This window comes from Phyllobates terribilis, unplaced genomic scaffold (genome assembly GCF_046119375.1).
Source record: "Phyllobates terribilis strain yellow unplaced genomic scaffold, ASM4611937v1 Scaffold_8__6_contigs__length_399053987, whole genome shotgun sequence".
Lineage (NCBI taxonomy): Eukaryota > Metazoa > Chordata > Amphibia > Anura > Dendrobatidae > Phyllobates > Phyllobates terribilis.
The window spans coordinates 321,018,252-321,043,724 of NW_027362768.1; the positions used below are offsets into that span (position 1 = coordinate 321,018,252).

Genomic DNA, 25,473 nt, shown 5'->3' on the forward strand with positions numbered 1-25,473 from the left:
ACGCCTCAGTACGTCCGGTATAAGCCCTTTTAATTCACCCTTGGTGTTGGGGGACTCGGTGTCGGGTCCTGTGATGGAGAGATGGGACGCAGCCGTGGCCCGGACCCGACCCGTGCTCAGGGCCGTCACATTAAAAAGGAGATGGTGAGGGCTTATCCGGGGTGAGTGGTTGGTTAACAACTACGCCACCTGTTGTGCCTGGTGAAGGGCCACCAGCGCCGCTGCAGTCCGCTGAGGCATGATGTTACCGCGGCCAAAGTTCTTACTACTCCCCACAGGCGGAGCAAGGCCTCAGGGCAGAGGGACAGGATGGAGGGGGTAGTAGTTAAGGAGAACAGATCCCGCATCCCGCGGTGTGGCGCAGAAATAACAGTCCGGAGGCCATAGGGGTGGACTTCCAAGGCTTTACTCACTTAGATGGCAAAGGAAGGCGACTCCCTGCTCCCCGCGGAGTCCTGCGCTCACCAGAGACGGGGGTCCAACAACCTCCGAGTAAGTCCAGCATTCAGTCGCGACCCCACAGCAGAGTGTTCCTGAACTACAGACCAATTCCTTTCCTGTCCGTGTCTGTGCAAATAGGCCGGGTCTCCCTCAGCTCCTCTCAGAGCAAGGGCACGGGGGCTGCTCCGCTCCGTCCGATGCCCGGTGGGATCCTCTGGGTCTAACCGGGCTTTCCCGTCCAGGACGTAGAGTAGCAAGGTCGGGTGTCGGGGGCCGGTACCCCTTTTGCAGCTGAAGTCCCTCTGAATATATCAGGTTGGCGAGGACAGGTGGCGTACACCACTCCGTCTGCATCCTGCCTGGGATCCATTTGCTATGGAGCCACACTCTTAGGCTCCGGGCCTTCTTGATCATGGTCCTTGGGTTGAGATATTCCTTGTCTACAACCTACCTCTCGTCCCAAGGCCGGGGTACGGGGGCTATGTCCCTTGCCGGTGCAGGCCCACACAGAATCTGCGCTCCCGGAGGGAGGTCACATTACACACAGTAGTTGACAGCAACCAAGACAGCACAAGAACTTGACTAACAAGGACCAAGATCAAAGATGGCTTTGAATTAAATATGAAATCTAAAGTGTAACTAACTTGTAAGTCCTCCACCCTCACCCACTAACTGGTTCCCCTCACTCTTGGTTCCCCAGTCTCCCTGTAACCAGGGGAGCAGCACCTAGTGCATACCAGCTCCCTCTGGTGGAGAAATGTGGTGTTGGATGCAAGGGCTGGGTCACGACTATCACACTGGCCTTACCTCAGAGGAGGAACACTACACTCCATTAAAGAAGTGCAGCATCCCTGTGGCGGTCGAACCTTCAGGGGCGCCACATTCCCCCCATGTAAAGCACAGCACATCCGCGGGCTGCAAAAGAAGTAACACCCAGGAAATTTCTTTTTTAATATAACAAGAAAAACTATCATCCTTTTATGGGAGGCACATTTCTTAAATATTGCATAACAGGGTATATAGTATAAAAGTACAAAAGTATAAAATTATAAAAGTGCTAGCATTTTTCCAGAGACATTTGTGCAAACAGACAGGTTAAAGTGCAAAGACGTGGAGTCAGTTCAGAAGTGCGAGGGACCTGTCCTAAACCCCCAACGTGGGCCCTGGGGTGGCTGCAGGGCATGAAGATCCCGAGTTGGACCTCCTACATAGCCACCCTGACAGGTTTTTCTTCTGAGGTCTTGAGGTAGAAGAAAGGCACGGTTTCACATAAAACCAATATGGAGCACCTAAAGAGATGCAAACTATTTACAATAGAAGGAGTCTGTCTGCTGCAAGTCCGCAGGGACACGTGTCTCTAGAAAATCAAAATAAACATAATGTAATAAAACAAGCAACTGAACTCAACTGTAACAGCAGCCGGGGACTGCTCAGTCCATGTGTCCCCGCCGGGAAAGGGCTCATTCCTCCCGAGAAAGGCTAGCCGGTCCTCCGCAGAGGAGTGCGCAGGGGCCTCGCTCCTGGACACTAAATGAATATCCAGGGCGTACCATCTCGCTCTCCATGGTGGCGGGTGTAGGTTACCATGTCACCCACGGTGAGACTCCGGCCAGGGTGTCCCTTCTTGAGCTGGGGCTCGACGTCACGCCGATTAAAGAAGACGTCCCGCTCCAGCAAGGGACTCCTTATGAAGCCCCATCCTGCCTCACGGTGGAAGCGGACCACCTGCCCTTCTTCACGGGGGCTTGGGTTGGACGCCTCCCGCTGGCGGGCCCTGGACTTGGCAGCTTTGGCCCGCACCTGAAGCTGCTCACAACGAAGCTCCCGTTCCTGCTGCTCCCGACTCAACTGCTGAATTTGCTGGGAGCAATACTCGCTCCTCCTCTGAGCTTCAGCTCGGGTCTCCCTGGGGAAGCCCATTAGGTTGCCCCCCTGGTTATCCCAGGCCCACTCTTCTGCCGCCGGGCAGGTAACTGTGGGGGCCGGAAGCGGGGTTAGGGGCTGCTGCAGCAGGCCCGAATGCGCGGACCATTCCGGGTTGGGGCCCGTGGACCCCCATGCAGATCCGGGTTCCTCTGGGACGGGAGGTGAGAGACCACGGAGGTCTCCGGAGATGGCGGCGGTTTGGAGCTCCGCGGAGAAGGCCTCCTCCCAGGATACCACACCTGGGAACTGGCACTCGGACCACAGGTCCAGAAGGGGCTCGGCCTGTTACGCGGCCGGGGTAAGGGCTTCCGACTCACCCAGTCCAAGGCCGCAGGCGCCCTCCAGGAACTCTTCTTCTGGGGCAGCAGCCTCTTGGGTAAAGGCCTCACTCCTCCGCCACTGCTCCTCTCGCTTCCGCATAGCCGCCTCTGTGAACTCCCGGGCCAGTTTGCCCGGTCCGTAGCTGGGGACCGCAGGGGCTCCCAGGTGGGGATGGGATCTGGCTCCGTCTCCACCGGCATCCATCGTCGCTGCTCGTGGTGATGATGCTGGAACTCGAGAAAATGGCTGCACCCCCCTCGTCTCCACCTTCTTTTGGGGCGGCTCTAAGGCTGCAGGCCGTCCGGCACTCCCTCGGATGTCCCCTCCGGGGTGATGGACACTACCCCGCGGACAGTCTCTAATGGAAGGGGTGGTCTGACCTCTTGGCGCCATTGGGGAGCCAGGCCCACGATGGTAGGTGCTAAGACACTGTCCTTCCTTCACATTATGGCGTCCGTTCTTCTTGGGCGGGCGCCATTTTAAGTGGAAAACGACAGTCTGTTTAGAAAGGCGCGCAGTACCGGGTAGCAATGGGCACTCCTCTCCGTTGCTGCGGGCACGAGATCCTGCCGACTACGCCAGTGATGTGACGCCTCAGTACGTCCGGTATAAGCCCTTTTAATTCACCCTGGGTGTTGGGGGACTCGGTGTCGGGTCCTGTGATGGAGAGATGGGACGCAGCCGTGGCCCGGACCCGACCCGTGCTCAGGGCCGTCACATTAAAAAGGAGATGGTGAGGGCTTATCCGGGGTGAGTGGTTGGTTAACGACTACGCCACCTGTTGTGCCTGGTGAAGGGCCACCAGCGCCGCTGCAGTCCGCTGAGGCATGATGTTACCGCGGCCAAAGTTCTTACTACTCCCCACAGGCGGAGCAAGGCCTCAGGGCAGAGGGACAGGATGGAGGGGGTAGTAGTTAAGGAGAACAGATCCCGCATCCCGCGGTGTGGCGCAGAAATAACAGTCCGGAGGCCATAGGGGTGGACTTCCAAGGCTTTACTCACTTTGATGGCAAAGGAAGGCGACTCCCTGCTCCCCGCGGAGTCCTGCGCTCACCAGAGACGGGGGTCCAACAACCTCCGAGTAAGTCCAGCATTCAGTCGCGACCCCACAGCAGAGTGTTCCTGAACTACAGACCAATTCCTTTCCTGTCCGTGTCTGTGCAAATAGGCCGGGTCTCCCTCAGCTCCTCTCAGAGCAAGGGCACGGGGGCTGCTCCGCTCCGTCCGATGCCCGGTGGGATCCTCTGGGTCTAACCGGGCTTTCCCGTCCAGGACGTAGAGTAGCAAGGTCGGGTGTTGGGGGCCGGTACCCCTTTTGCAGCTGAAGTCCCTCTGAATATATCAAGTTGGCGAGGACAGGTGGCGTACACCACTCCGTCTGCATCCTGCCTGGGATCCATTTGCTATGGAGCCACACTCTTAGGCTCCGGGCTTCTTGATCATGGTCCTTGGCCGGGTTGAGACATTCCTTGTCTACAACCTACCTCTCGTCCCAAGGCCGGGGTACGGGGGCTATGTCCCTTGCCGGTGCAGGCCCACACAGAATCTCCGCTCCCGGAGGGAGGTCACATTACACACAGTAGTTGACAGCAACCAAGACAGCACAAGAACTTGACTAACAAGGACCAAGATCAAAGATGGCTTTGAATTAAATATGAAATCTAAAGTGTAACTAACTTGTAAGTCCTCCACCCTCACCCACTAACTGGTTCCCCTCACTCTTGGTTCCCCAGTCTCCCTGTAACCAGAGGAGCAGCACCTAGTGCATACCAGCTCCCTCTGGTGGAGAAATGTGGTGTTGGATGCAAGGGCTGGGTCACGACTATCACACTGGCCTTACCTCAGAGGAGGAACACTACACTCCATTAAAGAAGTGCAGCATCCTTGTGGCGGTCGAACCCTCAGGGGCGCCACACGCAGGTCGTTTAACAGCCTGTTTAGACATGCTGACTACGCTTCTGATGGGCTCAGAATGATCAGTAATATGAATTCTTACTGTTCTCGGCAGCACAGAGAGAAGTTCTGCAGAGAAAGCCAATTTTTAGCGTTTACACCGACCAATTATCGGGAACGTTCAGTCTTGATAAGCGGCCAATGTAAATGCACCTTAAAGCTAGGTTAATACCATGATCGGGGGAAAAAATGTTCTCAACATATACATCTATTGTAAACATTGACTAAAATTGGAGAGATGAATGCCAAAAGAGTGATTAGGCTGATGGGGAAAGAACCGCCTAAAAATTGTATGTGTGGGGCCCCTGAGGGTTCAGTCGCCACAGAGGTACTGCATCTCACCCAGAGGTGTGGTATCTCACCCTCAGGTAAGGAAGGAGTACAGCTCAGGACCCTAACATCAGCATTCACTACACCACATTTCAGAGGGCAGGGCGAGATTGCTCAGTCCCTGGTCCCTGGCTGGAGTGAGGGGAACCACAGTAAAGGGGAACCATGTAGTGGGTGTGGGTGTAGGACATAGATCAGGGGAGCACTTGAAAGGAAGCTGTATAAAAGAGGGAACCATCTTAGAAAGACAAGCCAGTCAGAGGAGGAGAAGTGACAGGAGCAGAGGCTCTGTACGAGCTCTGCTCCAGAGGCGGGCCTAGTCAGTGAGGCCCAAGTCTGAGGAGAGAAGAGAGGAGAGGGAGCAGGAAGGCTCCAGGAACAGAAAGGATCCCAGGGGTACGGGCAGTGATGGAAGCCACCCGTAAGCCCGAATCTACCGGGAGGTGGAGGGGTCAGGCCATCAGCAGGGAACCGGATCCCTCAACTAGTAGAAGATTGCAAGTCTCAGCTAGAAACCGGAGGCTGCAGTACTTTAAGTCCTGTAGTCACAAGTCCACGCCAGTCTCACCGAGAAGGTAGCCACATAGGACCCAGGGGACGGAACAGACGTCGCCCGCCAAGGCCCGCGGGTACCGGATTGGAGTCACTAGGTGTAAGGTGCAGAGAAGAGGCCAGAGAAAGGACACAGAAGGGGGGTCCTGATAAGTACTCCAGAGCTATCTGGGGGTGGACTGAACAACTCACTGAGTAAGCACAGAACGACGTGGGCATTGAGCTCTGTAATCTGGACTGCAATAACTGTGAGTAAAGACCCTGGGACTGCACTATCTTGTCTCTGTGTTCCTTGCTGCACCATCCCGCACTGCACTACAATGCCCAGCACAGCCACCAACATCCACACACTGCCCTGAAGTTAACTCTTCCTGTGGGGAGTAATAATACCCTTGCTGCAATACTACCAGCGTCAGAGGACTGTTCCGCAGCGGTGGCCCCCTTTAGCCGCATTCCACAGGTGGCGTAGTCGGACTCTTTAATAAAACCCATATACAATTCCCCCTTGGATTGACCGCCCTGGGTCACAGACTGGGTCACCGCCACTGTGACTACAACCCCCAGCATCTACCGGCCCGGCACCGGGTACCCCACGGCCCAGAGGGCGCGTCATATGCAAATGGCAGTGTTTTTCTTTTGGAGTAGATTTTGGTTTGGCTTCATATGCTAAGTCATATGGCAAGGCTCCATATTGACTTCCAAGATCACTCCATCTAAAAGGAGGCATTGGAGACCATGCTCTCCTCCATTTACAAATCATATTTCTCAGCTTTGTATGGTCTATAAGTCTCCCTTGGCAGTGTCCTTAAGGAGAAACTTTATCCCTTAGACTTAGCACAAATGTAGTAATTATTTTTTTCACAAAAATAAAATGGCAGATGAATAAGTATCTGTGTGGACATACTGTTGTTTATGGCTTCACCTGTGGCATGCGATGCAATTCTGTGTGTCCCCCTAATATCTGGTCACAGTCATACTGACTAGGTCTAGTAGGTTTTCTAATGTATTTCCATGTCAGACATAAGAGTACTAATATAGCACTGTGTGGCCATCCCATAGACCAGATACTGGCCCTTCTGTGCCATGAGGTGGAGAGGCGGCCAAAATGACCATGGCTGCATCAGCAACTCACATAAACTACTATGGATAAGTGCATGTAAGATCTGAGTGTGAATGGAAGCAAAGGGGACCCACATTCTCTTGATAGATGATAGTCTTGGAATCTTTCATTAATTTCAGACATATACTTTCAATATGCCACCCCTTTTAGCTTTATTGTAGTCCCTCGGATTGGTTCTGACAATGTGGCCTTGGACCACACAACATGTGCATCAATGATAAAGGAGACATGGTAAAATAGTCCGGACTCACAGAATGTCCAAACATGTCTAAAAATGTAGTGAACCTAAATAGACCAAAAAGATTCACTGCGCACTTTCATGTATCATGCAAACTAATATTAATTTATTTTGGTACTCAGATAGTGCTACAATTCAGTAGAATCACTGCCATTGGCGACCAAGGTAGTTTTTCCAACATTTTGACCCTACTGGGTGTTGGTTAACTAATTCCTTTGGTAGGCAGTTCGATAAGGAAGATGGAAGTGTGATGGCACAGGTCGAATTAGGTCTGGAGTCTAAAGGGGCGATTCATCAAGGCCAGCAATTTTCTAGCCAGTCTTGATGATCTGGAAAAAAAACTTTGATGAATCACCCTTTTAGTTTCATGGGAGGACATACCATTGGTGTAATATGAGCACCAAGAGGTAAGGAGGCCACCACCTCCAACGCAGGTGGAATTGTGCATTACAATGAGCTATTGGATTACAAACAGCCCATATACTGTTCTTGCACGGGGCCCTCTTCTGTCTGTGTCCGCTCCTGAACTAAACTAAGCGGTCCTTATTAAAAGCAGGCATGCATGCTCAATTCAACTGAGCATGCATGTATTTTTAATAGGAAGACCACAGCAAGCTTTGATAGACACCTCTGGAGCCGGCTTATCTCCTCTGACTGTAGAAGGATTGGGTGATGAAAATCAACATTGCAGCCTTTCTTTCCCCCAATGTCGGGAGACCCACATACCCATAAATCTTTTATCATTTTTGATCCATTTGTATCACATGCACAATAAACATGAAAGCATTCTGTTTCTCACAAGCCATGACATATTTCTTCCAAAGCCAGCAGTAATAGAACTGAAGATTAATACAGGGTGGGCCATTTATATGGATACACCTAAATTAAATGGGAATGGTTGGTGATATCAACTTCCTGTTTGTGGCACATTAGTATATGGGAGGAGGAAAACTTTTCCAGATGAGTGGTGACCATGGCGGCCATTTTGAAGTTGGCCATTTTGGATCCAACTTTATTTTTTTCTATGGGAAGATGGTCATGTGACATCAAAATTATTGAGAATTTCATAATAAAAACAATGGTGTGCTTGGTTTTAAAGTAACTTTATTCTTTCATGAGTTTTTTACAAGTTTATTCTTTCAGGCGTTTTTTACAAGTTTATGACCACTTATAAGCAACACCGCAGAAGAAATGCTAGCACAGGCTTCCAGTGTCCGTTGTTTCAGATGCTGCACATCTCGTATCTTGATGGTATGGTGTGGTATATGAGGTACAAAGATAGTGGAGCCATTCTTCAACAATGGAAACCTCAATGCCGCTGGATATCGGAAATTGCTACATGATGATGTGTTGCCCTCTTTTTGCACTGAAGATAGCACGTTCCCTGAGTTTTTCCAACAAGATGGTGCACCACCACATTATGGGTGTCAGGTCCGAGCATTCCTACATGAATAGTTTCCTGGAAAGTGGATAGGTCGTCGTGGGCCAGTTGAATGGCCACCAAGGGCTCCCAATCTGACCCCCTTAGACTTTTATCTTTGGGGTCATCTGAAGGCAATTGTCTATGCTGTGAAGATACGAGATGTGCAGCATCTGAAACAATGGATACTGGAAGCCTGTGCTAGCATTTCTTCTGCGGTGTTGCTATCAGTGTGTCAAGAGTGGGAGAAGAGGGTTGCATTGACAATCCAACACAATGGGCAGCACTTTGAACACATTTTATAAGTGTTCAGAAACTTGTAAAAAACTCATGAAAGAATAAAGTTACGTTAAAACCAAGCACACCATTGTTTTTCTTATGAAATTCTCAATAAGTTTGATGTGTCACATGACCCTCTTCCCATTGAAAAAAATAAAGTTGGATCCAAAATGGCCAACTTCAAAATGGCCACCATGGTCACCACCCATCTGGAAAAGTTTTCCTCCTCCCATATACTAATGTGCAACAAACAGGAAGTTGATATCACCAACCATTCCCATTTAATTTAGGTGTATCCATATAAATGGCCCACCCTGTACAATCCCTTTGTGCTTTTCATGATAAGTACTATGTATACACTGCAGCAAGGCAGAGAAAAGATGAGAGATACCCAGCCAAAGGGATTACTTGTTAAATAAGAGTATAAGCAAAAGCAGAAAGACAATAACAGGCACAAAATAAGTAGGTGTGCATATTAATAAATTAATTTATATGGCGCCATTGTAAGTGCTGTGTTTGACAACAGCACACTATGGGAATGACAAGAATAACAGTTTAAAGAGAGCGTGTCAGCAGGATTTTGCTAAGTAAACTACAGGCAGTGTCATGTTGGGGCTGTTGCACTGATTAAATTGATACCTGCAGTGAAGAAATCAGTTTTGTAGTTCTTGTTTAATCTGTGTTTGAAGTTTTCATTTAATGAGATGCCCGTGCTCCGGGCGGGACTGTAGGCAGGGTCTTTTCTTGGTGCTCTAGGCCAGATCAGCAAGATAAGACCTGCCCACAGGCCGGACCCGAAGCACGAGCATATCATCAAATGAAAACTTCAAACACAGATTACACAAGAACTACAAAACTGATTTCTTCACCGCAGGTATCATTTTAATCAGTGTAACAGCCCCAACACGTCAATTACTGTAGTTTACTTAGCAAAATCTTGCTGACAAGTTCTCTTTAAGTGAATTAGGATTAAAAAAAACAAACAAACTTGAGACAGAAGAAATATGTGGGTATGAAAAATCCCAAGTATATTAAAATTGAAAATTTGAGAAGGTACATTTTGTCAGGATTTGGAAGATTTTTCAAAAAAAGTAATTTTCAAAGCTATTTTCAAAAGCAAACCAAAATATCACCAAGCTTTAAGCATTCTATCTAGCCATATCCTACGCGTGCACAGAAAGTAAGAGAAATATCAGACTTGATACTGTACTCACCCATAGCTGAAAAATCCAAATTATAAAGAGAACATATAAAATAAACAGACATCCATTATTAGGATCATGATCATGATCGAGAACAACTCTACAGTCTGAAAATATATTAGAATTTGATTCAATAATTACATTTACATGAATGATGATTTTACCAATCAGCAGAATAAAACATGGAGGAATTATTGACATCTTCTGTCTTAGAATACAGCAGCATCCTTTAGTAGTGTCTTGTCTTGCAATCTCAATATTACCTTACGAGGGGGGGAAATTTTGGGAAGTTTGCATCAGCCTGCAACTTTTTTTTGTTCTTAAAAGGTAATATTAGTAAACGTGGTTTTCACCTAAGTACAAATTAATTTTCCATTATTAGTGAAAGAAAAGTAGAAATAACAACAGTCCTGGAGTTCGCACATGGTGGAAACCAACGGCACTCAAGACGAAAATTTTATAGTGCCAAATCAAATTTTATCTGGCATATTTAGCCAAATCTGCATCAGAATCTCCAACGCAGATGTAAACATAGCCTAATCGCTGATCGTGGGTCTCCCAGCAATGAAACCCCCACACTATCAGCAAATGTCTAGCTCAAAACCTGACACTCAACCTACAAACAAAAAAAAATTGGGGGTTAGATCTGCCAATACTCTAGAGGAAAATGGAGCATCCTTAAAGGGGTTTCCCGGTATCAGAAAGCCAGAAAACCCCTTTCAAGTGCAGCTCTCATATAGAGGGCAGTTCTGATATCAGGGGCACATAGGGGAAAATCTGATATTGGTGGCACACAGGTGCAGTTGTATCATAGACAAACATGGATAATTCTAATATTGGGGGGGCACATAGGTGTAGTTCTGATATCGGGGGCACATCTGATATTGGTGGCACACAGGTGCAGTTCTGATATCGGGGGCACATACATGCAGTTCTGATATCAGGGGTACATAAGGGCAACTCTGATATCAGGGGCACATATGGGCAAAGCTGATATTAATGACACATGGGTGCAGTTATATCAGGGGCACATATGGGTAGTTTTGATATCAAAGACACACAGGTGCAGTTATGTTGGAGGGGCACAGGTGTATCCTGATATAGGGGGCACAAAGGGGCAGTTCTGATATTGGAGGCAAATAGATGCAGTTTTTTTTAAAAAAAAAAAAAAACAACTGGTCTTTAATCACCCTTACCAGGTCCAGAGCCAAGTCCCCACTACTGCACCCGATGTCTGTTATTGTCTGCAGTGCTGACATAATGTCGACAGCATTGCAGACAATCAGTGAACTCAGCAGCTTCTCCCATCTACTAGAGAGGAGACCCTGAGAGCACTGATTGGCTGCAGCGCTGTCGATATGACATCAGTGCTGCAGACAATAACAGACATCGGGAGCAGCGACATAGACTTGGTGCTGAACCCGGGGAGGATGAGTAAAGGACAGTTTGTTTTTTAAAACAAAATGAGAAAACCCCTTTACTGTATCGAGGAAAGAAGGTTTTATCGTCATCATAGATGGCAAATCTTTCTTATACGAGCAGGAAACTACGTGAAACTATGGAACATTCTGCTGTGTGATGTTCTGGTGGTCAAGAAGGGTCTAGACGTCTTTCTTGAAAAATATAATATTGTAAATGGAAAGTTTTTCCAGGGATTTAATCTACAGTATTTGACATATTTCCCAAAATATGGAGCAATTAGGAATTTGCCTAATGGGGTTTTTGGTCTTTCTCTGGATCAGCGCATTAGGATGAAAGATTGGGTCTTGATGGATCTTTGTCTTTTTTTCAACCTTAAAGTGGTTTTCCACTACTAAGACAACCTCTTCTTGATCTAAATGTTTAGCCCCGATAAAATAAAAAAGCCTATACTCACCTCCTGTGCTAGCGCCGTTCCAGTGGTGTCAGTACTCGTGTTCCTGGGGCTCTCGTGTGGTTGTTTTGACACGTGAGCCAGGCAACCAATCAGTGCTGGCGTCACTGTCTCCGAATGAATTGAACATGAAGAGGAAGTCAGAGATCAGTTGCAGCCCAGACTTCCTCTTCATGTTCAATTCGACAGAGGGCGGGCACAGTGACACCGGCACTGATTGGACGCCTGGCTCACGTGAGTGCCGACACCGCCGTAGGAGATGAGTATAGACTTTTTATTTTTTCGGGGCCAAAGATTTAGATCAAGAAGGGGCTGTCCTAGTAGTGGACAACCCCTTTAACAACTATAACACTAAGTTTAACTTTAATCTCAAATCACAAGAATAAGAAAAGGGAAAAAGTAACATAAAAAACCCATCAGCCTGGATTGAATATGTTCAGATCTATTCTCACCAGATGCAGGGACTTTGGAATTTGAAAATGCTTTATGTGCTAATGGTTTTGTGCGATATTTCCTCTTTCAATAGCACAAATGCCATAAAAATGTATCACGGCCGTTGTGAAGGGACCAGACAGATTAGAATGAACCTGATAGCCAAGTTTACCCTGCTAACACATCATATACCGAGGTGCTAAACTCACACCATTCACACCTATAGGGACACGTCTTGTAATCTACTTCCTCTTGACCTCAACTTATTATCGCAAAGGGAGTTCCTTCCATGTCAACTGAAAAAGGGACAAGAAAAAAAATAGTGATATAAAGGGAAATAAAAAGTTTCAAGAAAAGTCATCTGCTGTGTTGGCAGCTGTATCTGCATACCTCATGTACATGTTAAAGGTGACTCCATATAGACTGGGATGTTATGGGACTCGCTTCCAAAATTGACTGTTTTGAAACTTGTAATGTGTAATTTTCCAGACATGGATTCTACATGGTCCCTGGTGAGGTGTCACGCCATTTACAGCAATGAATAATGTATTTATTAGTCACTATTTTAAGTTCCATGTGTTATTTCTGCATGACGTCCTACACTGAAGGTTGAAATTTACTTATTCGCTTGCCTTAAAAGTTATGAAAAATAAAGTTGGGCTTCTCTAAAGAAGTTTGCAGAAAAAATAATTTAATTTTAGTATCTTTAACTTTGAGATGAAAATTGTATCCAAAATGTAAGACTAAGGGTATTATTATTCAACAAAAAATAACCAGTCACTCCTCATGCACCTACAGATTTTGGGCCTTTTTCCTTACCTACGCTGCTTTTTTGTAGAATTGACCTGATCTTTCTAGTGTTATATTACTCCCCTCCCATAGTATGAGTCTCTTCTGCAGGCTTAGCCATCCAGAGACTAACATGGACTCCCCCTCCCCTCTCACAGCACAGCACAGCGCCACATACAGGGGAAGCGATACTACTGTAGTTTCCCTTTGCTCTCCATCTAATATTTACAGTTTGAGGCTTTAGAGATGTTTTAGAACTTCATCATTTCACATGATAAGACCACATTTATTAGACTAATATATATTACTGATTTATAACTTGTCAGGTTTCCCCAACGCTCCCATTCTGCTACCAGTATCTATCAAGCATGAGCAGCAAAAACACTTTTATAATTTCATGATATGCTAATCCGCTAGGACTAGTCCTTTAGGGCTTCTATTCCCATGGACTAGTCCTGACTGCCTCCTCGTCATAGTTTCAATACAGGAGATCTCACATAAGCGTGCCGTGCTGTCAGAATTCTGATGTCCTTCTGTGAATTGACCACTAATGGCTGCTATCATTCACCTTGATAATTGTGCTGCATTTCCACTCTTTACCACTGGAGGCTGTTGTGTTTCTGCAATCGCCCTTTACCAAGATTGCAGATTCTGAACCTATGGAAGCTATCTTGTTTCCTGTTTGGGCCTACTAAAAGCCACATGGAACTCTCACTCGCTGCTTGAGTATTGTGTCTAGCTGCTAGTCTCGGTTCCGTCGACAGCTCTTGGGAACTGTCTTACCCAGACTTAACAGATTGTTTCCTACAACTCTTAATGCTACTTCTAAGGCTTCTAAGGACTTCTACTTTTCCTACAACTCCTATTGCTACTTCTAAGCACTTCTACTATTGTTTTCAGCTCCCTGCTCTTGCTCCCCCGGCCTCTGGATTCCAGCCTTGCTCCACCAGTATCGTAACAAGAGTCCTGTACTGAAGCTATGACAGGAGATCATAAAAGACATTTTACTTAAGCCAAATGGATGCGATTACATCACGTGAGGCAAAACTCACCCGGGGGAATATATGCCCCAACAGACTAGTCCTAGCTAATTAATGCATCATGAGCGGTGATATAAAAATGTTTTTGCCACTCATATCAGCAGGATTTTGGAGCATTGCACATTATTAAAACAAAGGAATATGGCTCTGAAGAATACTGGTGGCAGTTTGGAGGCCTAGGTTGACTTGACGGGTTACCTTAAAGCTCTGTGCCTGTGAAACACCTACAGAAATCTGTTACTAGACTTCATAAGTTTGAACTAGAAGTTATCATTAGGTTAGGGCTACATGGTGACTTTTGCTGTTGGGAATTTTTGTGATTTGTTTGTCATGGTCGCAGTACCCTAGGAGTCATAATGTAGCAGCGACACATTGTAATCTTTAACCGCATGACAAGTGTCGCAGCCAAAGTCACTGCGTAGCACCAGCCTTAGACTTGTGAAAACCATTTATATAATCTATGGAGGTTATTTTTTATTATTATTATTTTTACATAATGAGAACAAATGATTATATTAATATTTATTAATATAGTGCCATTGATTCCATGGTGCTGTACATGAGAAGAGGTTACATACCAAATACAGATATCACTTACAGTAAATAAACTAACAATGATAGACTGGTACAGAGGGAGGAGGACCCTGCCCTTGCGGTCTTACATTCTACTACTGTAAACCTTTAAAAAGTCTAATTATGAACCAGAGTTGTTTGAAGGTTCTACTTTTTCAGGGCTTTTAGAGGATTCCTTATCGGGTATGGCAGGTGCTTTAAAGGGTAAGGTTTCTCCTTGTGGAGAGTGACATGTCAGGTCTGGCACGCCAGTATGAGGAGACAAACTCCTTGAATGCTCCTCTGGGAAATTAAATATGCAAATTGTCTCTTCAGAGAGGAAGAGGACTTGAACACTTGTGAACTCCAATAGATAGCACTAGAGTTCAAGTCCTCTTCCTCTCTGAAGAGACAATTTGCATATTTAAATTCTTTAAAGTAATGACTAGTGATGAGTGAGCACTAAAATGCTCGGGTGCTCGAAGCTCGGGTCGAGCACATTGGAATACTCGGGTGCTCAACCCGAGCAACGAGCCAAATGTAAGTCTATGGGAAACTCGAGCATTCTTCTGGCGGTCTACCACCCCCCCCCCGGCGGTCTGCAGAAGGTCAAAAATTGCCCAAATCGATGGGAAAGGTGCTCAATTAAACGTCAGGCAGGCAGAATACATAGGCAGACAGGCATGCAGGGTATATAGGAGGGTGCATGAAAAACATAGCAGGGCACTTGGAACACACTAGTGCCCTCCAATTTTCATGCACCCGTCTCTTTAAAAATACTGGCCGGCAATTCATCAGCGGCATACACCGGTACCTGACAATTTAGAACAGAAAGAATAGAGCATCACACATAGATTAGATAGATAGAAACATGTCAGTCACATATATAATAAGTAGAGTGACAGTGTTGGCTACTGTACTTGTCATTTAGTGTTAAAATAAAGGATTTATAAAAAAAAAAATAGTAGTGTTTTTGTCTCTTTAAAAAAGCCGGCCGGCAATTCATCAGCGGCATACACCGGTACCAGACAATTTAGAACACAAAGAATAGAGCATCACACATAGATTAGATAGATAGAAACATGTCAGTCACATATATAATAAGTACAGTGACAGTGTTGATTACTGTACTTGTCATTTAGTGTTAAAATAAAGGATTTATTAAAAAAAAATTGGCGTGGGGTTCCCCATAATTTTAGTCTCTAGCGGAGGTTAAGCAGACAGCTGGGGCAGATGTTTGAAGCCTGGGAAGGGGGTAATACCCACAGAGCTTCCCATGCTACTAATATCAGCCCCCAGCTGAATACCTAGCCTTTACTAGCTATTTCATCCTCATGGTTGTTTTATGGCCTGTTTGGACAGGTCAATGATCAACCTATGAGCAAGTTATTATTGGATCAGTAGTACAATTGTTTTGTGTACATACAGTATAATTTTATCGGCAGCACATTCTCTTTTTACACGAATCGATGTGCTGCTGATAACGCTGATTTATTTAGCGGGCTTAAAAATCATTTCAAAGGATGAACTAGTAATTTGCTTTTTGTTGAGTGATTGCCGGTCTGTTTAGAAGAACCTATAGATGGAAATGACCATTCCTGGTAATTTACTCATCTAGAAGGGCCTAAGTACAAGTCAAGAAGTCAGATAAAACTGGTATTGGGCTAGACAGAAAAATGTAATAGAAGGAAAAGATACCTTTCCAGCTCAGCTATCTGCTTGTCTTTGTCATTTTTCTCATTTTCCACCTCTTTCAGAATCTGTAAGAGCCTGTCCACCTCAGCCTGGGCTTTGCCACACTCCTCTCTGTAGTAAGAAACTTCTTTATCCAGTTGTTTGAGTCTATCGTTGAGGTCGGGGTTCATCCTGCCATCATCTTCGGCCTCATGAGCCTTAAAGGACCAAAAAAAAAATTAGCCTTGGGCAGAAAACGATTACAGAAAAAAACGAACATGTAGTGTGTAAATATGCAGTACCTAAAAGTGGGGCATTGAAGGAAATGTGGTGTTGGCACAAAATAAAAGTCCCAATGGAGTGCTGATATCGGGACTGATGGGGAAGTGGTCTATTTTTAATAGTTAACTGGTAGAAATCTTAATATTAAAAAAACCTGTGGATTTCAATGGAAATGAGGGCATAATTAAGTTACAATGCATGATATGCAAAGTCCCCGAGGGGCCTAAATGCCCTTCTGCCACATGAGAGTACACAGTATTTCCCAATTCTCCCAAAGAGAAGATCCTAAAAAAGGGGGAAAACTTCCAGGACTCCAAGAAGAGTTGGAAAATCTAGTGGGTGCCACAAAGGCGTCTACTGGAAAGTTTCCTGTGCATGTCACCAGGATGATTGGTGGAGTCTGGACCTCCAGATGCCCAATTAGGGGGTTGAAAAAGGAGGTGTGAAAAGGGCATGGCTTACAAAATGGGGTCTGGTTAAGCAAAAAAATACAAACTAAAATATTTCAACATAACCTTGTCCAAAAGTTTGTTAGTTTGGAAAACACTTGTACTATAAGTGGCCCATGGTAAGTGAGGGTCTCTAAGTACTATGATAGGTCCTCCATTCTATTTTGTTGAATGGAGGAGGAGTCTCCATTAACTGAAGACGTTTCCCCAAGATGATGATGTGAAGGTGTTTTCTAAACTTCATACATGAGGGGTGGGTAAAGGCAAGCGCTGAAATTGATATAGTTTCTCAAACCATTTCTCTTATTTTTTAGGACATAGGGTTGAGTTAACACGTCAACACTTCAGTTACCCACCACAAACATTGCACAATGAACATGGTAAAACAAGCATAGCACGAAAGAGACAGTTCATGCACAGAACAGACGTGATTCAACGATGATGTAAAATGAATATATTACAAGGCACGACAATATATATATATTTTTTTTTTGCCCATCGTGTACTCACATAGCCACAAAGAAATGATACACCCTGCTTCTCGTTACGGCCCACGGGTGTCTTCATAAAGAGCAAGCAAAGAAGAAAGAACAAGGCAAGAGCAAGCAATGACTAATCTAAAATGCTAGTAAACTACATGCAAGGCAAATGAAAAAAAAACAAAAGCAAATAAAGATAAAACTAATACCAAAACAGCAGTCAGAAGGTTTGAATTCTTAAAAAATAAAAAGAAGAATATTTTATTAGAAAATAGTTACTGCACAACAAATACTGTTAGCTGACATCAGTCTACGTTACATAACACTGAAGGGGGAATTTTATTAAGTATTGTAAAAATCGCATCTGTGGGAATCCGGAGCTGCTGTACGCTGCATCAGTATAGGCATTTATAGTTCTTGTATCCTTTAAATGTAAAAAAAAAAAAAATATTCCGTTGATGGAACTTGTAGAAGAGGCCTCTGCCTGAACAGAACAGGGGACTAAGAAAGAAGGGAAATTACAAATTATGGAAAAGTAGACAAAAGGGAAACAACTGGGAAAGGGCAAAAAAAAAAACAGAATGACAAATTTTCTGTCCATAGTAAACACAGAAAATTATCCTTTCAATTGAAAACCAAAAATGACAAGTTCCTGAGTTGTTCTACTTAAGTCTTCCTAGTCATTACCAATATCGGTTTCTGAACAAAACCAATTTGTCTGTCGTGGCACCAAAGTTGAGTCGCTCAACTTTCCTAGACTTTGCTACGCAGCACATCTGCCAAGTTAGACACCATTACATCCCTTTTAGCAGCCTGATTCATAACCAATTTCTTTTGACATTTGGGGGTCTATAAAACCACTTTGGCATATTGTTTTTTTATCATATATTACTATATGATAGATATTTTTTTTTATCATATAGGACGAAGGAGCAGATGAACAGAATATTTAATACATTAATAGATAAGACCAACTTCTACAATGAAGCAATATCACAGATAATCTGTATTAAAAACGTCCTATTATTTTGTGTAGTCCTTTGCATCTCCATGGTAACAGACTACAAATATACTCTGTGCAGTCTGATCCTGCATCAGTCATACTTTCTGTCCCCTGTTATTATCAAAAAGTAGGGGACAGAGGGAAATGAGTGTGGCCACCAGATGTAGTCCAATGGGGAATTATAGGTCTTCATAAGCACTTTAGAAACAAAATAGGAGGACATTTTTCATGAAGACCTATTATAAAGTTGCTTAATTTTTAGTTTTAGATATATTTGGGAGAATAAGAATAATTTGACTGGTGATTATACAAATATCAGCCATTGCATTTAAATCATCTGCCTAGTACTTGTGTAGGTGTCCTTTATCCCACAAAAATAGCTCTGACCCCTCAAGGAATGGAGTCAACAAGTCCTCTGAAGATGTAGAGTGGTTATCACAAGCAAAGAGCTTAGCAGCAGATCCTTTAAGGCTAGGCCTCTATGGATCACACTTGTCTTTATCAAACTATATTCTTGTCTTGCCTTTATCAAACTATATTCCATAGATACTGGATCAAGTTGAAATATGGGTTATTTGAAGACCAAGTCAACACTTTGCATTTTTTTGTCATGTTTTTCAAACAATTCCTGAAAAGTTTTTGCAGTGTGGCAGGGATGAGAACTTTATCCTGCCGATAGAGTCCGCTGCCTTTAGGGAATTCAGCTGATGTGAAAGGGTGTACTTGGTCTACAACAAAGTGTAGGTATACACATAATTGCTAGGAGTCAGCAGAACTTTGTCCAGAGCATCACCTTGCCTCTGCCAGCTTGTCTTCATTCTGTAGGGCATCCTGGTGCTACTCCTTTTAATAGTAATGGAAGCACACAGACTCAACTGTCAATGAGATTGAAAATAATGGGTAATTCATTATGGCAGGCGATCTTATTTCGTTGCTCTATGGTCAAGTTCTAGTGCTCACATGCCCATTGTAGAAAATTTGTGATGGTGGACAGGACAGTCTGGCCGGTCTGTGTCTTCGCAGTTCATTACACAGCAAGTTATATTGTACTGTTTATCAGTGGCGTAACTTGAAGCTCATGGGCCCCAATGCAAAAGCTAAAATGGGGCCCCCAATTATTGCAAGTCTTTAAAAGCATTGATCTTTTCATATAGGCCAAATGGACTTGTTGGGTCCCCTAGGCTCCAGGACCCAGGTGCGATTGCAACCCCTGCACCAATTGTAGTTACGCCCCTGCTATTAGTTCTAGTTCCAACATATACAGCATTAAATTTTCCTCAATTTAGATTACAGTACTTCTTTTGTGAGATCGAGCTAGCATCCATTTCCCACGGCATCAATGAGCCTTGGATGCACAGGAGTCTGTCACCATTTCATTGGTTGCCCTTCCTTGGACCAGTTTTGGTTTACTAACCAGGAACCACCCTAAAGATCTGCTGTTTTGGAGATGCTTTTAAACAGTCATGTAGCTATCACAATTTGGTCTTTGTCAAAGTTGCTCTGATCCTTCAGTTTGACTATTTATCCTGTTTCAAACACATCACCTCCAAGAACTGTCTGTTGACTTGTAGCCAAACCCATCAAATTTATTGATAGGTGCCATTATCATCTGACGATGGTTTAAATGCAATGGCTGATACGTGTATAGTTTCTATTTTAGGGCTATACTCAACATTTATACATGTACATATAATCTGCTAAAATATTTTTCGGAACAAGTACACAGAAAATACAAGAGTCCTTTGACCTTTTTCAGTATAAATTGTAATTCATCCCAAAATGAAAAGAGAAATCTGCAAGAACCAACATTTTAGGAATTGTTTGCCATCCTAAATCCCTAAAAGAAACAGGGTTTTCCATTTCTAACTTCTGAGAGACGGCAGAGATATACTGTAACTGGCAGATGTACAATCTGGATGTTAATTTTTACAGGATACTAAACTTCCTGCGCTAAATAAATAAAAACAAGAGATTTCAACAGTTTCAGACTACAAACAAAGCCCAGGCGCTGTCATCCATAAAAAGAGTCTTGGTTTAGACTGGGGGTTACTTAGGGCAGCAGCTGAAACGTTTTAAGAAGCTCAAAATTGAGATCCATTTTGGAAATACATTTGTTAAAAAAAAAGTCTAAAAGGGGAAGTATAACCTCAGTCCTTGCTCAATTAGCAAGTAGTTGAAGGAAACCTGGGCTATGAGTACATACTTGTCACAGGTGTGTCAGAAGTGACAGTCGCCCTGCATTTGGTTGCAGGAGATCTCTACATTTGGCTTTGCAGACACCTTCTTAGAGGCTGTCTCTCTAGGATCCAGCGTCTACCTTCCTCTGGCTAATTAACACCCTGGCCTGGGTGTATAAATACCTGCTGTCTGCCAGAGGGAGGTGGTGGCGATGCTCACATTACCCTTTTGTGAAGGCTCGGAGCAAGTGCATTACTTTATCCTCTCTGGAGCTATGAGGACGGTTGTTCATCTTTCTGAAGTAGACTAAAAGTTAAGCTATTTTCCCTTGTTTGTTCCCCATTGTTGTCTTTAGTAATCAGAGGGGATCGACTAGCTCTCATCTCCCTCCCTTCCCTAGCCAAGGCCAAACGCCAGGGAAAGACAGGGCGAGGTTTGCGTGCGGCGATTGGTGAAGAGCCAATACAGAGACGTTAGTGGAGACAGGGTGATATTAGATCAGCCTAGGAGGTCTCCACCCCCCCCTTTCCCTCTTCCATTTGTGTTGCACTAAGTCTTCCCACACCTTACATGATAATACTAGGAAAATCAGTGCTGATCTGTGCTAAATTTAAAAGTTTGTAAAAGTTTTTAAAAGGGATAAAACTGATTTCATCACTTTTAAACTGATCAGAAATCTAAAGTTACTGTATATTGTATAATATATGCAAGTGATGAATATGCTCTAGTTTAATTGATTGATGCTATAAGTTCCTGTAAACTTCATTCCTTAGCCAATCTATAGACTGGGTATAACGTCATGACGGTATTTACCAATGTGACCTAAGAATACTTTATGGGCTCAGATTGTATTCATAAAATCCTGCCAATGATGAGGTTTCCTGATATTTAAATGTTAATGGCCCATAATCAGAATAGGCCATCAATGCTTGATTGGTGCGGTTGACCCCTGGGATCCCCACCGATTAGCACAATGAACGTGGCTTGCCGGGGTTCATGGACGTCAGACACCACCTATCAAACGTTTATCAGTGAAGTCAACTTATGAGACCCCCATTCATCTGCAAAATGAAGGCAGCCTTCACTAAATTGGAAGAGCTGTGCCCCTTATTGTGCTGATTTTCTTGGATGTCAGACACCACCAATCATTAATATGGTCATTGGGATCTACTTCTGGGATCCCCACAGATAAGGGCTTTACTGGGACATGCTGCAAGTGGGGTTTATGGAGATCACACCCAAACAATGAAACATTGATCGGAGGGCTCAAGCTCTGGAACATCCTTCGATCAGCACAATGAGACAAGATGTAGCTCTCATTGTGCTAAACAGTACAGTTCTTTGAGGTCATACACCAATAATCAAACACTGATTAGTTGTTCTGACCTTTGAGACTACCATTAATCAGCACCATGAGGAAGGACGTCACTTCACTGGGACAAGCTGCCACCAGGATTGTGCTGGTCACCAATGTTCTTGGAAGTCAGACACCAGCAATGAAACAATGATAGGTGGGGTGGACATCAGAGATCCCCAAGAAACTGGCCTTTATAAGGACATGCTGCAGGTGATGATTCTGGAGGTCTGATCCCACCAGTCAAACATTGATTAGTGGGCTCGAGCTTTGGGACTTTCGCAATCAGCAAAATAAGGGAGTTCTTCACTTCAATGGGACAATCTGCCATCCTACATTGTGCTAAGAGGAAGGGTTCATGTACGTTGGACCCTACTGATCAAACTATGATTGGTGTAGTAGAATTCTGGGAAATCACCAATCAGGTCTTTACTGGGACATGTTGCAGGTGGGGTGTCAGGAGGTCAAAGCCCACTAATCAAATAAAAATCAATGGAGTAGACTTTTGGAACCCCCACGGTTGAGGAATCTATGAGGTTTCTGGAGGTCAAGGGCCACTACTCAAACATTAATGGCCCATACCGAGGATACACCAGAGTTATTAAGGCAGTTTGATGGATCCCAGTTGTATGGATTGAAAATACACGCTGATAAAACATTATAGGCCTGTGCTGTAGCTACGTATGTTTCTAAGTTTATGGAAAGATTGTTTTTATCAAGGACCCAATCATCAAAAAGACCTGTGGCATGATGCAATACAAATATATTCACCACCAGAAAAATTTATAGTACTTTGCAGACCAGCCATGTGCAAATATATGCCATGCCTAGGCTCTAGTAAAAAAAAAAAAGTTTACCATGATAGATCCTGATATTTTTGGTAAAAACTAAGGGTTGTTGGCCAACTTATATTATTTTTGGCTTATATAAGTATTACACTATAGGCCACATACTAACTATACCTTACAATTAACCCTTCTGTAAGTGACAGGACCTAGATTATTTTAAGGGATATAATGGGCTACAATGCTCATAAAAACAAGAGGGATTGCCCAAAGCAAATCGGCCAGATTCACGTAGCCGTGATCTGATATGTTTTTATGGTCAATTCCTGTATTTTTTTTCTGCACTATTTCTCCCGTCGCCCTATACACAGTCTACTCCTGACAAAACAACCACATTATAAATATCTGTCAATTGTTATCAACTGTTGTAACATTTTCCAGCAAGAATTTCCTTTCTTAATTACAATCAAAAGCCAAATTTACAGAACGTGAAACAGTCCAGAACAAAACATATACAACATATTTCCACTTCCACACACATTCTAAAAACAAAATATTACGGTAAATTAAAAAATAAAATAAAACATGCGTGCACATTATACCGTGCAGGATCCTTCAGCATAAGATACACTTCCATTCCTTATGGTTCCAGTCTGTCACAGCTACATTAACTACAGTATATTGACCCTTTCCATTTCCGAAAAATGGTAAATTGCTTTTATTTACACTGTATGATGGAGGTATTCTTCCTAGAACTCTTTCTTCTATGAAAGTGGCAATATGTGGCGGCACACAGAGTTCCTACGGGTCATAATATGAACCTATAGAGACTCTATGGACCCTATTCATCTTTTATATTTTGCCTCTTTTCTTTTTTTTTGCCTTGTGGTATTTCTTAATTTCACCAAATCCTTCACAATGGTGCACGTGGTTCATGAATTTTGCGTAAACTCAAAATTAACTTTATTTTTGCCTTTAATAACAATCTATGTAACTTTTTTTAGAGCCCAAAAAAAATCACATGTTCCTTTAAAATGTTGCAAAATTTGAACACAAAAAATTTCAGGCAGACATAAAATCACTCCAAGGAGGAAACTGGAGTACATTTGCCAAAAAGTTTTCCAACTTTTTAAAAAGTTGCAATTGATGAATAAATTGAAAACATCTGGAAACCCCAAACTGTACTCACAATGAGGGCTCGTACACGCGACCGTATTTTCAGTCTGAGTGCAATCCGTTAAAAAAATGGACTAATAATATTCAATGGGGCAGTGCAGATTTTTTTCTGCAAATCTGTGTGTGAAAGCATGCACTAGTTTCTTCCGTAAATCGGATGAGACTCACACATTCAAGTCGATGGGTGCACAAAAAAAAAAAAAATCGGGTGCCATAATTTAGCATCCGATTTTTACAGATACATTGCAATTCTGTAAGACAGGAAACTGTAAATGATCTTATAAATGATTAATTACTGTTGATGTAAAAAAAAGAACTATACAAGGTTGATAAGTGAGAAAAAAATCCTCCCACTTTTCTGGATGATTTTTTTTAGACGGTCGCGTGAACGTATCCTGACAAACATACGAAACAGGCGCACACATAAAACAGGCTTTAAAAAAGATCCAAATTAAAAGAAGAATAAAGCAACAATGAAAAACACGAGAAAAACATCAAAAACTAGAAAAAAAAGTGCAAATGCAATATGAATTGGGCACACATTTGTACCTTTTTTGGTCTAGTTTTGGGTGTTTTTCACCTGCCTTTGTTTTGCGCCAATTTTTTTTTTACAATTTGTGTCTTTTTCTACTTTCATTTTATATGTTTGCCTGTTTTTTTTTAATGTTCGTCCGTGTGGGTATGGTTTTGTTTTCCAAATGTTTGGGGCCCATTTGTCAATTAACTTTTTTTTTTGCAAATGTATTCCAGTTTGGAGTTATTTTCTGTAAAAAAAAAAAATTTAAAAATTTTGTAAAATTTTGCAGAATATTCAACGTTTTGCTCTCTGAAGATGCAACAGAGATACGGCAAAAACATTTGTATTTTTTTATTTTGTGCAGAATTTATGAACCACGTGCCATTTTGAAGAATTTGGAGCTAAAAATTGTCCGTAAATACTAAAAGACATATACCAGGCCCGATATGTTTGTTATCACGTTTTACCAGATTTTTTGTTTCCTATTATTTTTCTGCTATGTGATCCCATTAGAATCGCTTGGAAACTAGTAGGTGAAAAAATGTTAACGAGAATTTAGAAAACTGCATGAAACCCCCATATTCAGAATAGCTTAGTTCCAAACTATTCTTCAAGAAAGATCGCCCTCTTATTTAAGGCTGTTAGTGAATGAATTTCCAGCAGGTCTGCATTGTGCTACTAAAGCACCGTGAAGAAGACTTCTCAGTTGGCTCCAGGAGCCCAGGACCTGGTACGGTTTGTATCCGGAAGTACGGTGCTCTTACAAAGGATGGGAACCAGTTTTCCTTGCTCTGCTTCACAGCAAGTTCTGGCTCAGAACATAACCCCTAAGGCCGTGCTGTGCAGAGCAATCTGCAGAAAACAGACATTGAATGGGGAGACTTGCTGTGCCGTGAAGAAAAACAAAATTTAATTTCTCTCCCCTTGTGGAGACACATCGGGTACATCTGATCTTCCGAAATTGAGCATCATTTTGTGCTTCAGCTGGAAAACATTGGCGTGTTCTGTAAAATCAAGTCGCGCCATAAGTTCCCACAACCCCGAATGTGTGGCTCATCAACTACAGGTTGTGATTAAAAAAAAAACAACTGGAGTTAATAAATCTAAA

At 43.5% G+C, this 25,473-nt stretch overlaps 1 protein-coding gene across 7 annotated transcripts in view; it reads right to left on the bottom strand.

The window, feature by feature from the left end:
• ERC2 (ELKS/RAB6-interacting/CAST family member 2) overlaps window positions 1-25,473 on the bottom strand; it is a 1,561,275-nt gene that overhangs the window by 1,023,709 nt on the left and 512,093 nt on the right. For 4 of the 7 annotated variants that reach the window (XM_073644598.1, XM_073644595.1, XM_073644596.1 and 1 more), the window contains one exon: window positions 16,167-16,360. In XM_073644598.1, the coding sequence (XP_073500699.1) occupies window positions 16,167-16,360 (194 nt within the window). Of the gene's footprint in view, window positions 1-16,166; window positions 16,361-17,383; window positions 17,435-25,473 lie in introns of all 7 variants that reach the window. The other 3 variants (XM_073644592.1, XM_073644593.1, XM_073644591.1) reach the window with 1 other exon arrangement.